Consider the following 13,765-nt stretch of genomic DNA (forward strand, 5'->3'; position numbering starts at 1 on the left):
TCAACGTTTGGTGGATCTAATAGTAGAAAATTTAATCTTTAATATTTTGGTTGGAGGGGCGGGTGAGCTATAAAGCGTCAGCCTAATCCATATGTCTAATCTTCCTCGTTTGGCATTCCTAGCCTCCTTTCTCTGATATCCCCTTGTCTCTCGTATATACCATCGCATAACACCACTCAATCTACTACAATTGCGTGCGGTCTATCAATGGAGCCCTCCCCCACCATTCCTCCCCACCACCCATTCAAGTGGTTGAGCTGCACTCCCCCTCCTCCCCCTCTCCTCTAAATCCTTCTTCCTACAAGCTTAACCTTACTTATCCCTCTCTTTTCCTTCCCTTAGAAAGGCCTTAAGAATATTATCTTTCCATGCTTTCTTTTCTTCTAATGAATTTGTTGCATCCACTCACTCACCATTCATCTTCCTACATAGAAAAGGTCATACCCACATCCACCAAAGACATTTTCTTCATGGGTTCTTCTCTAAACCGATGATAGAGGCCTGTGATGATGGCAACGACTGCAAGGAGCAGCAGCATCAGTTTGTGCCTTCGCAGGTGGGAGGCTGGGAAGATAGAGGGAGTTCCAAAGGTTGGTGTGGTTGTGGGTTGGGCGAGGAAGAGAGAAGTGCGGGGCTTATGTGTGAAAGGTGATGGTGATGGTTATCAAGTGAGTGTCGATACGGTTAATGGGAGGAAGGTTAATGGGGTGGTGCATGGGAGTGATGCTTCTTTGTATGTGGGGAGGGGTATGGGGTTGGGGGCTGAGGATGGGGGTGGGATGGTCTCTGTTGATTCCTTTAAGCTTGGAAGGTTTGTGGAGGATAGGTTTGTTTACAGACAGGCATTTGTGATCAGGTCCTATGAGATTGGGCCTGACGAGACTGCCACAATGGAGACACTTATGAATCTACTTCAGGTAGGCTTTTGGCCCCTCACCATGGAGACATGTAGTCTCCTCTTTATCATCAAAACCTCCTAATTAATTGTACATCACATAGCTCTGAGGAAGATGCTGTTATATATATATATAGTTAATGAATAGTTTGCAACATAAAGCATACAGCTGGGACTCCAACATACATGCATGCATTTGTGATGTCCATGATTGATTTAAGTGGAAAGATTATCTGAAAGAAGCAATGCTCCGACAGCTGAAAAATATTGGAGTTTAGATTTTTTCTCATTAAATTTTTTATTAATCTGAACTCTGAAATGTACGCTAAATTTGGATGTGATTTTTGTTTCTGTTTCAGTAAAATCAAATTGGGGTGGGATTTAAGAAGTCTCCTCACGGACTTTTCATGACTATCATCAGCATTAATCAAGGCTCTTGTATTTTATATACTGGACTTGTGTTCTATATATAGATATCTCAAAATTTGATATTTAGCATTCATTGAAGAGATTATGCTGGCTAAATAATCTTTCCTAAGACATAGCAGGCACATTTGTAATTTAGAATTCAAGTGTGCTGAAAATTTTTTACGTCCATTACTACCATTGAAAAGAAAAGAAAATAAAAAGTAGATAATGGTCCATGCAATAATGCCAAGCAGTTGGTGCTGGTGAACCAAAGCCAACAAACAAAAGAAAAAAAACCAATATTCCGGCAAGATGCAGACATATATCGGACTGATCATTGTAATTCCAAACCGTGGCTGAGTTTAGAAGCCTAACTATGACAGCTAACTCTAAATTTCTCATTCAGATGTTTTCGTGTTTAAACATGGATAAGGAAGTGTTTCTTTGTTTGCCTAAATTGTCAAATTTATTTGCAATATAGAGAATTCTAAACATCAATCATTCATGAATAATAACATATAATCTCTGTATCTACCAAGTATAGTAAACCATTTATGACATCCTTTTGGGTTTTTCATTTATATTTTTTAAGAATAATATAAGACATTTTGAAATGTGGTGAAATAGTACTCTGTACAATGGTTCCAACATCCAAAAGTAACAAACTCTATGTCAGCAAAATAAATTAAATAAGAAGTGAAAAAATAAGCATTCACATAAGCACCTAGCTTTTCTTATGCTGTGATATGAGTCTTTTGCTGGAATTCTAGTCTGCCAAGGACACTGTGTTGGTTTTTATGCCTTTGGCAAGTGACTAACTAGACCTTTCATGCTGGTGATTACTACGAAGAGCAGGAGACAGCTCTGAACCATGTGATGAGCTCTGGCCTTGCCAGTGATGGGTTTGGTGCAACCCATGAGATGAACCTAAGGAAACTCATATGGGTTGTCACTCGTATAAACATCCAAGTTGACAAGTACAGCCGCTGGTATGCTTGTCTTTTCCTTATTGCTTATATTTCATTCATATCTTTCTTCTGAAATCTTTCAACTTTATCATTTTCCCCCTATCCTGCAGTACATTTAATTCCATCTTCCTTGTAGAATGTTAACTTCACGATCAGCATGTGTTAATATGTTGGTCTTCTAATTTAATTACGTGAAGAGCCATTACTATCCTCCAATCTAAGGAAACAAATGCCTCACTGAAGCACCTACAAGTAACCAAAACCCACCTCAAAACCATTTTCTTTCTAAATTGCCACTTGCAAGAAAAAGTCAACATTGTTTGAACCAAAGGAGATCGTAAAAGTTGTAGAATATTGAATTTTGTAATCTTGACAGAACACACATACAGCAGAATAAAAAAAGGTTAGATTAGACAGAACATTGGAAACCACTATAACCATTAACCCCGGTAATGATCATCCAGGTTCAGCTATATGAATTATTATTTGCCACCAATTATATACCTACAACTATAATATAAACCCCTATGTGTGGAACTCTGACCTTGTTTTGACTCCATGTTTGCAATAATTGCCAAACTACAATGCAAGTTTCTTTTTTTTTTTTTTCCGGTAAGAACACAAGGATTGCCAAATTTTCTTTCATCAAAAAAAAAGAAAAGGATTGCCAAACTTTCTTTAGTAGCGTTACCAACAAATGTTGTTTGGTGTTCACCCTCAGGGGCTTGTCTTTGAGAGGTCAAGGGTTCAAATGCTAGATTTTTTTTTTCCCTTAAAACCTTTCCACAAGAGCTCCAAATATAAAGCATTTTTATATTTTCACTATTTCTTTATAAGCACGTGCATTGCACATGTCCAAGTAGTGAAAAAGCTAATGTGCATGATGCAAAAAAAAAAAAAAAAACCTTTCCACATCTCTAGGCAGTATCAAAGCAATTGATATTATCACTATCCTCTCTCATATGCACAGCATTGTACATTTCCAGAGCTGTTTACACCCTTTCTTACAACTTCCCTTCATAATCCTTCGCCCGGCCATCCACTCTCTCTCTCTCTCTCCCCCCTTCCCTCCATCCCTACCTACCTCCCCACCACTGTTTTTACGATTCCTAGCGCCCTCCTTGCCAGACTTTCAAAATTTTCAGTATACATGTTCAAATTTTCTCTAATGGTTATATGATAGGTCTATTAATGCCCCTCCTCTATCTTCTAATTATCTTATTCTCCACTTTGTCCTTTAAATTTTCCAATATATAAAACTCATAATTCTCAGCTTTATCATTCCTTTCCTGGATATGCTAGTATTAAATCCTTATAACTGGCCAAAATTTATCATACACAAAATTTGCAGGCCCTTCTATTGCAATATAAATTCTTCCTCTATCACTGAAAGCATGAGTATGTAACATCAGCAAAGCATCTCTCCTATGCATCTATACAAATCTCATGCATGTTGCCCCTTTGATCACTCTTCCCTTTACCTGTATATGTAGAGACCATGGAAATGGTCAAAATAAACAAGAATACCTGAAAAAATTGGAGCAGATAAATCAAGTACAGGAACAGCTAGATGCATGAAAATAAAGAGGGAAAAAAGAGTCATGCTTCATCACAACCGTGTCTCATAGAAAGTTTGTTTCACGAAACCAATGACCTGCAGGTGGATGTAGGACAAGGTCCTCTTCATTTTCCACACCTCGGTAATTAATGTACGTATTCTTCACTGATGCTTGCCTTTTAGTTCACTCATCTTGGCTACATCTGTGTGTATGACAAAATCATCTTCAACTTGCAATGAAAATGATATATAAATTCAATGAAAATAATAACCATAAGCTTGATCATTTTGGTAATGATCTACATTTCCTACAATATGAAAATCCTTTGTGGACAAACAGTATCTTTTCAACTTTCAGCACCTCTTCCATACAGCATGTGCTTCTTTTTTATTTATTATGGTATTTGGATTTTGGCATACCACAAGTTCCATCGTTTTATTTTCACATGGTAATAATCTTTTTGATGATTATATATTATATAATCAGTTCCTGATTATATAATCAATTCCTGATTATATATTATTGAATATTCTGTGGATAAAACTTTAAGAAATAGTAGACCTTGGTGGATTATACCGAGAGAATGTGTGACGATCCAGGATCCTCAACCAAAAAGACTAATTAGAAGATATTATTTAGGGTCATTGGCCTTTGTGTATTCAACATCACTCTGGTGCATAACCAATATAGGATCATGGGAGGCAAAAAAAAAAGAAGAAGAAAGAAGATGGAAAAACAAGGAAGACAAAACAACTAAAGAATGGGAAAACAAGTACATCGCGGTATGCATGGGAAGTGCTGATAACTGTTCTATAATATTCTGTGGATAAAACTTCAAAAAATAATAGAGCTTGGTGGATTATAATGAGAGAATGTATAATAATCCAGTATCTCAACCAAAAAACCTAATTAGAAGGTATTATTTATGTTTATTAGCCCCTGTATATTCGACATCTCTTCCGTGCATAATCAATATAGGACCATGGAAGGTAAAAAATAGATGAAGAAGAAAGAAGATGGAAGAAGAAGGAAGACAAAACAAAGAATGGGAAAACAAGTACATCCCAGCATGAATGGGGAGTGCTGAGAACTGTTCATATTGGTCCATGAGAAAACACACCTCGGGCTTTGTCTGAAAGCGGATAAAAATCGCCGAGGTGTTTTGCACCATTATCACTTACACCAGTTTGAGATCTCCGCATCACACCTTTGCCGGGGGACCCACCTTGAAATTGAGAATTTCCACCTTTTTCGTCCACCGTACCTCTTCAATTGACACACCAATGCACATGAAACTGGGTGGAATATTACTCCCCTTTCCATCAAAAAACCTGATATAGGACCAAAACTATGCCCACACAGAAGTCTATTTTTACTAGGCCAAAAGTCCAAAATCCAATCAAATCTAAACAGAAATGCCACTATCGACCTATAGTAAGCTCATGCTGCAGTGTCTTCTAATTCATACAGATTGTGGGGCGGATGCACTATGATACCATCTGTAACAATCCAAAATCTCATCCAAAAAATTAGTAAAAATTATTATTTGGATTTTCAGATACCCTAAATTTTTAAATGGGTTAATGGAGTGGTTTAGAAGTTCTCCAAATGCCCAAGTCCACCTATATCATGTTAAAGCCTTGTGCTTTCCTTAACGCTTGCTTTCATTTCTCACTTCTTAAAATGTATTGGTGGAGTTGTCTTTGCCCCATCTCTCTCCCTCTCTCTCTCTCTCTCTCTCTCTCCAAAAAGAAAAGAAAAATAAAGAAAGAAACATATACCCTGCATGGACTGCAGAGGTTTCAGTTTCACAACCAAAATAGTGTAGAGCCATAATCAGTGAAAAGTAACATCCATGGATTTCAATTAGTGATCTAGATAGTACAATATAACAAGAAGTTTATAGCTTGCACTATTCAAGCACGAGAGACCATTGTTGCTTAGGCAAAGATTATTAACCAGACCATTACAAAAGCAATATAGCCGCAATTTTTCAAACATGCTAGAGATATATGGTCAATCTTACTAATATATCATTTCAACAAGTCTTACCAAAGTTACCTTAGAATTGATAGAACATACATTCGAAATTTGAGGTAGCAAATGAATCAATTAAACAGGATAACTGTAAGATTAGAGGCAGCAGACACATATAATTTGAGGTGATTGTAATTCTAAATTTCTGATGATAATGAATATTATGTGATTCTGGGAGTGTAGGATGACAGAGCATAGACCTGTAGATATGCTTCAGTAATTCAGGATTTGCTGAACACCTTGAAATTTAAATGCACTTTTACCATGTAACTGGAATTCATATAATACTGATATAGGTAAAATGACACATGACAGGGGAGATGTGGTTGAGATTGATACTTGGGTTGCAGCATCTGGGAAAAATGGGATGCGTAGAGACTGGATCATCCGGGACTACAACACCAAAAGGATAATAGCAAGAGCTACAAGGTGCTGAAACCTTACCTCATATCTTAAAGCTACTCTTAGCTCAACTGTTTCTTTTCCATTCATGCAGCAAGTGGGTAATGATGAATAGAGAAACAAGAATGTTATCTAAGATACCTGAACAGGTGAAGGAAGAAGTTAGACCCTTCTATTTGGACAGAAAAGTTATTCATGAAAGCAGTGAAGACAAAATTGACAAGCTCACCGATGAAACAGCAGAGAACATAATATCAGGTTTAGCAGTAAGTGCTGTGATTTCTTTAGATAATCAGTAGAATGAGAGTATCTTACAGGTAATTAACATCATTAACCATTTCGTCTATATAATTTAGCCAAGATGGAGCGATATGGATGTCAATCAGCATGTGAACAATGTCAAATATATCGGGTGGATCTTGGAGGTATGTTCTTATCTGAACTAAGTAGATATGCCTACTTTATTACACATGCAAATGACAAAAATTTCCTCAGGAAAAAGGGGCAATATTTTTCTACATTCATTACACTAATACTCTCTCTCCTCAGTGCATCACTGGGGCAAGGTTCGGCATTCAGACCTACAAGGTGGCATTTCCACCATATTTCTGAAAGGAGAGCAATACATTTACAGAAGAAATATATGTTGCTATTTCTGCTAAGTGTGAATTCTCTATATAAAAACTAATGTGATGTGTTATAACATTAGCATCCTTTAAGCCCAGGAAATGCTTCACTAGTCCATAAAAAGAATATTCAGTTGAGGTACAGATTGAACACCAGCAGAATGTCCACTAACTGCAGCAATCTACCACCTCGTGCAGAGTGTGCCGATGAATGTGTTAGAGGAATACCATCTCACAAGCATCACATTGCAGTACCGTCGTGAATGCCGGCAATCTCAGTTGCTGGAGTCCCTCACAAGCATGACAACAAGCGACACTGAGGAAAACGCTACTAGAACAAGTTTATGCAAACCAGATTTGGGAAGCACCCACCTGCTTCGCTTGCAAGAGGATAAAGCCGAGGTGATAAGAGCAAGGGCAGAATGGCGACGCAAACAGCAAGCATGACTATGTTCTTCAACAGCAAATCTAAGTTTCTTTACAACAGCAACCTTTCATGATTCTCTTTTCTTGTCCCATGTTCGTTATTCTTTGCTCATGAGAGCTTGAACTTGCACATTTTTGTAGTGCAACTCTCAAATATTTCAGTTGTTTTGTTCCATCAGTGCATTGCACAGCACATCTGTTATTAATTTGAGCATCATATCACAAGGTTGGGAGTTAATCCTCCAAACTACATCAAGATCAACATAGAATACTTTGTTAAAAGAAAAGAACGGCAGATAATAAATTGTGAGCATATCGTAGAAAAGTAAATCATATTTTTAAATATGGAGATGGTTCAAAGCACTGTCCTAGTACAGGCCATCTTCTTTTTTACCACCTGATTTACCAGTGTTACTAGTCTTTCCCACTCTATATATTGGAATACTCTTTTACAAATAACAAATAAATGGATACCTTTTATATAATGAAGCTCTCAACAATATGGTTGGAAGGAAAATAATTTCTATCTGTGAAGACATTTCCTTGCAAGCTGCAGGTAAAGCAGAAGCTCAGAGCTATGTAAAGATTTGCAGTGTATGTGATGGACCAGCCCATCACTGACTCGGACCATGTCCCACCAAAAAAAAAAAGAGCCTCTTCCTCTCTCGTTCTTCCTTTTTCCCTTTGAATCCGCTGTTTCCTATTACTGTGGCCGCCAGAATTCGAGGCCGAAGAAGCTCGTCGGAGCTAAGGTCAACCCCAACCTCTCTGCTCTTTGCTTTTATCTTCTTCCTAAAGCTTCAAACCAAACCCACGGCCTTCGATTTAGCTGGAAGTCAATCGAAAAGAGAAACCCCCGTTTCTACCCCTGTCCGGCTCTGTTTTGACTGATTTCCACGCGCCTTTCTGCCGGTCGTCGCCACTGACTACCTGCTACCAGGCTCCTGGTTCTGCTGCCGCCGCCGCCGCCGCCAGTCCCCGCTCCTCCGGCCACTGACCACCCTCCTGTTCTTCCCCTCTTTTTGCCAAAGAAGAAAACAAGGGGAAAAAGGAAGGAAAAAGGTAGAAGGACACGTCTCTTCTCTCTTGGTTTTTTTCCTGTCTTTCTCTCTCTAAAGCGACCAAGGCAACGTAGTTCAAAGTCCAGTCTCCAAGTACTGTAGGCTCTGACCATACTAATGCTCCGAATCAACGATCTCCTTTTCTTATTATTTAATTTTATTAATTTATTAAATAAAAAATAATTATATATTTTATATATAAAATAGGATTAGTAAAGCTTGAAGATCTAAAAAGGATGGGCTAAATAAATTTTATATCCATTATTAATTTACAAACTATCATATTCTCAATGCATAAGACTTACCAATGATAAAGTTATATTTTTTTAAAAATAAAGAATCAATATATGTAATATGACATGCTTTATTATGGAATTGGTTTCATGAACATTTTTAACGAAAATAGCAAGTTTATAAAGTATAAATTTTATTATGCGATTTAGTATTTTTTTATCTACTTATGTATATTTTTCAAAAAAAAGATATAAAATTTTTAAAGACAATAATATAGCTATGTATGATGTCGTGCCTTCGATCTAAGAGCTAGGTATTGCGGCAACTACTACATACTTATAGGAAACTCTCCTCATAAGCATGCAAGATATCTTATCACGCTATCATAAAGCAACAGTAGAATAAATTAATCAATAAATTAAATTTAAATCAACTAACTAAAATCTAATTTTAATACTCCATAAAATTCAGTAATATTCAAAAAATCTTACATCAAACTTCAATAATATTTTCAGTCTAAAATAGAAGTATCAAAATTCTGCTTCTACTCATTCTCTCATGCATATTCCCATATCATCTTAGTTTTCAAGATTTATAAAAATAATAAAATATGGATAATGAGCTAGACAATTCAGTAAGCAATATAACTAGATTAAATCAAAAAATAAATTAAATAATTTTATAAAAAATAGGCATACAAAATTTACTATTTGAAATCAATTTTTTATATGCAATATTATCAAAATATTATTTATGCTAACTTCATTTTTTTAGAAAAAATTCGAGTTTCATTCGTGAATTCAATTTCTTTCAAAAATATCAATTTCATCCTATCAGCTATAAGTTATGATTATATTTTTCTTATGGTAAGGTCATGATAGCACGTGTCTACTTACAGTGAGTTGTGTGTCATCTTACAGCATACTATATCATCTTACAATAAAGTCTTTAGAAACCATAAATTTGTTGGTGATATATTGCATATCTGCTTATGACATATCACATATTTGCTTATGATATAAACATTTAGGACTAATTAAATGCCAACATATTAGCCTCGATTGGCAGGATCCTTAACATAGTCAAATTGAGAGTTTGAGTCTTCTCGAATCAAAATTTTTTTCACAAATCATATTTCATATTTTAACTCGATAAAAATATACATAATCATATGGTATCAAAGTCAATCAGATGTAATTTATAACAAAATCAATATTTTCAATCATGTATCATCATAATATTTCAAAATAAAATTCATTCCATATCAAAATATCATTCATCAAATTCATGCATCAATTTCATAAATCAAATCAAAAAATATTTTATAATTTATTGATAAAACTAAAAAAAGTAAAATATTACTTACCTGATAAGTATTCTAATAAATCTAAACAACCTTAAAAATTTTATTTCAAATATTTAAATAAACAAATCATATTATAGAATCCATCGCTGGACATCTTTTTATTGAGATGATCACGTTCCTATATAGAATCAAATCCAATAATTAGGAACGATATGAATAATTACGGAAAGATGGAATTGACGGATAGTCATATCCAATGTTTTGGATCAGTTCGATCATCATAACTTCATCAATCAAGATCAAACTAGTAGATAGATGATTTAATAGAGATCGATGGTAATCAAATCAATAGTGTTCGAGAGAAACCAAAGTGGGGGTCAATATACTATTCAGCAATCAGGGGTCAATTTGGTCAAATAACTTTGCTCGATTGGGATTACTTAAAATACAAAGTTTTAATGTCTAGATCTTGTAATACTCAACAAAAACTCATGGATATGTTGCCCAATCAATAGAATGGTTCCAAGTCTATCTATCGGGTCAACTCAGATTCAATGCAATAGGGCTGTGGATCCTTCATTGAACTCATAAATCAAATAGAGAGAGAATATAAGAGGAGAGAAAAATTAACAAAGTGAAACAAGATTGATCAAACAACATTGTCTAACACCCAACGAGTCTGATCAAGATGATTTAATTAAATCATGATTGAACTAGTATGCAAATGACTCAATAGAAATCAAGGGTGATCAAAATATATGAACATGATATCATTATCAATGAAACTAGTTGCAATACAATGAGATGATTTAAAAAAAACGTTAAATCTTTTAGCATAAAATTGATTGATACTAAGTAAATTATGCTTTAAACATTTAACGAGCAATACATTTTTAATATAAGTGGATGGGGTGTTCTAAATATTATCGAGACCAATAATTTTTCTATTTCATTATCTCTAAATATCACAACCCTTCCATCTTTAGTTTCTAGGGTGATGAATTAAGATTCATCTCCTATCATGTGCCTTGAGCATTTGCTATGCAAGTACCATCTTCTTTTAGTTACACTGGATGTCAAGCATACATCATTCTCATGAGCCGTAAAATATATGTTGGCAATTTCTTTTTCTTCTTCTTCAGAGTTTGAATCATCACTATCACTCCATATTGCTATTATGGCTTTCTTTTTATACTTTTTGGGACCTTTCTTAAGTAAAGGATAATCAAGTTTGAAATTTTTAGGCTTTTTGCATTCATAGCATAGAGTCGGTTGCTCTTTCTCTTTTTATTTGCTTACTTTCTATTTGGTCAAGCTTTTCTTCTTGAATATATAATATTCTTTTCATGACTCTTCTAAATTTTCTTGTTATCATTGCTAATTCATTTTATTGTCAATTTCCTCTAACTCATCACTTTCATCCTCATTATTGGCACTGATTTTAGAGCTACTGTCTTCCTTTTCTTGCCATCTTCTTCAATATTTTGGTACATTCTCAACTCATGAGTCATGAGTGAGTTAGTGAGTCTTCCAAAGGCAACTTATTTAAATCTTTTACTTCTTGTATTATCCTCACCTTGACTTTCCAATTCTTTGATAAAGATGTAAGAATTTTAGACACAAGATCACTATTAGTATGATCCTTGTTAAAACTTTTCAAGTCATTAATAATATCAGTGAATCTTGTAAACATTTCAATGATAGTTTTTTGGGTTTTATTTTAAATAGTTTATATTTATATATAAGTATATTGATTTTTGATTCTTTAATTTGATTTATACCCTCATGGATAACTTCAAATCTATCTCATATCTATGTAGCAAAAATACAAGTATTACAAGAACAGTCCTCATTTTCTACAAATTTTTTTATGGATTTTAGCTAAAAATCCACTGAAAATGATATTTTCTATGAATTTTTTTGCAGAAAAAAATTCATAGGAAATATGCTCATGGATAATATTTTCTGTGGATTTTAGAAATCTATAGAAACTTTTCTACAGATTTTTTTGCAGGTAATGGATAAAATCCACAGAAAGTTTTTCATGGAGAAGAGAGTTGAAAAAGAATTTTTTCTAAAGATTTATCTGCAAAAAGATCCACAAGAAATTTCTATAACTTTTTTCCAGCAAAATTCCTAGATAAAATTCCAACAAAATCCATAGGAAATAAGTCATTGAAAAATCTTCAAGAAATTTCTATAGAAAATTCTACAAGAAATAAGTCACAGAAAAATCTCGAAGAAATTTTTGCAGAAAAATCCATAAGAACATAATTCGTAGAGAAATTCTTAAGAAAATTTTGCAAGAAAATAATTTACAAAAGAATCTATAGGAAATATCCACAAAAAACTCTATAGAAAAATTATTCGAAGAAAAATCTATAAAAAATATGCATAAAAAAATTCACAGCAACTGAAAATCACAAAAAAATCTACAAGAATTGGGCATTGCAAGATCGAAAGCTTCTACAGAAAAATCTACAAAAAAATTATTCACAAAAAAAATTATAAAAATATTCATAAAAAATGATATTTTTTTAGAATTGCTTGCAAAATCTGTAGCTAAATCTGTAGAAAATTATTTTGTAAAAAAACTATAGGTAGTGTTCACAGAAAAATCTCTAAGAAATGTTAGTTACAAGAAATTTTACAGAAAAAATTTATTAAGTTGTTTGAGTTGTATAGAAAATTCTCCATGAAAATCTGCGGTTAATGAAATTCCACAGAAAAATCCTCATGAAAATTTTTCAATATCTACTTATAATTAACTATATTTTGACTTTTGAATTGCTCCTAAAAATAATTTTTAATATGTATAATAAAATTCTAAAATGCTTTAATCAATATAAAATAGATAAATATAAAAAAATCTTGATCACATACATTCAAAATATGCTAAAAATTTATTAACTAAGTAGTTCACAAGTTCTTCACAAACAAATATTACATAAAATTTCTAATGTAATTAGTCCATAAGTTATAATTCACATACATTAAAATATGCTACATATGATCATAATCATCATCATCATACTAATCATCATCACCATCATCGTCATCGTCATCATCATCATCATTTTCTGCATGTTGAGATAGAGTTAATGCATGAGAAGAAGATCCTGCTTGAAATCCTAGATGTTCTATTAAGTATTCTAATTTCTTATTAGTCTCAACTAGTTGAGTTTTGATTTTCTCTTTCTAATGTTGCTCTTGTTGTAATGATGCAGTTAAGGCATGAACTTGGCTCTTTATCTGAATATAATCCTCAAACATAATGGTTGATGTTTGCTTGGAAGAGGAGGATTGTTTTAAACTCCTACCTACAAAACCAAGTTCAAAGACTCTCCCCTTCTTCTTTCCCCCAAATACATCCATCTAAATATTCCAATCACATGGAATATGCTGTGTTTGCTCACTACCATCAGCAGTTTTTCCACCCTCAATAGATATGGTTTGACTAGCTAAGTCTGGCTTCTTGTTTTCAAAAGTTTGCTGCATTGAAATCATACAAATCAAAACTTTAGCAAGACAATAAAAAGAACAATCATATTTCAAGTAAAATTGATTACAAGTAAGCTTATTGATAGTGTAATCTACTACTATAACTAGGCAGCCAACTGAATAAGTTTGAAAAAAAAAGTCAAACTTTTAATACAGGACAATACAAGTGAATAAAAAAAAAAGGGTGTTGAACAAGGTGGTGCTAAAATGCTTAGATTTTTATTAATGCTATGCTTCAACCACAAAACTATCATACAAAAATAAAGAGTACATAGTAGTATGTGATTACTATTAAGCTAGCAGACTTCAAAGAATGAAGTACTCTTGCTTAGCGGCTGAAAC

The 13,765-nt window shown here is 33.9% G+C and overlaps 1 protein-coding gene across 4 annotated transcripts; it reads left to right on the forward strand.

The window, feature by feature from the left end:
- Positions 1-201: 201 nt before the first annotated feature.
- LOC105049016 (palmitoyl-acyl carrier protein thioesterase, chloroplastic) lies at positions 202-7,494 on the forward strand. 4 transcript variants are annotated; one of them, XM_073261263.1, is made up of 6 exons: positions 202-917; positions 2,159-2,292; positions 6,183-6,296; positions 6,364-6,527; positions 6,626-6,694; positions 6,819-6,982. In XM_073261263.1, exons 1-6 carry the CDS (start codon positions 507-509, stop codon positions 6,929-6,931), a joined length of 1,005 nt encoding a protein of 334 aa, XP_073117364.1. In that variant the 5' UTR covers positions 202-506; the 3' UTR covers positions 6,932-6,982. The 4 variants fall into 4 exon arrangements, with proteins under 4 accessions (XP_073117364.1, XP_073117366.1, XP_010926853.3 ...); XM_073261265.1 differs by lacking the exon at positions 6,819-6,982 and adding an exon at positions 7,094-7,231 and having other exon boundaries at positions 206-917; XM_010928551.4 differs by lacking the exon at positions 6,819-6,982 and adding an exon at positions 7,094-7,494 and having other exon boundaries at positions 207-917; positions 6,364-6,535.
- The last annotated feature ends 6,271 nt before the right edge of the window (positions 7,495-13,765 follow it).

Source organism: Elaeis guineensis, chromosome 7, assembly GCF_000442705.2.
Source record: "Elaeis guineensis isolate ETL-2024a chromosome 7, EG11, whole genome shotgun sequence".
NCBI classification, from domain to species: Eukaryota; Viridiplantae; Streptophyta; class Magnoliopsida; order Arecales; family Arecaceae; genus Elaeis; species Elaeis guineensis.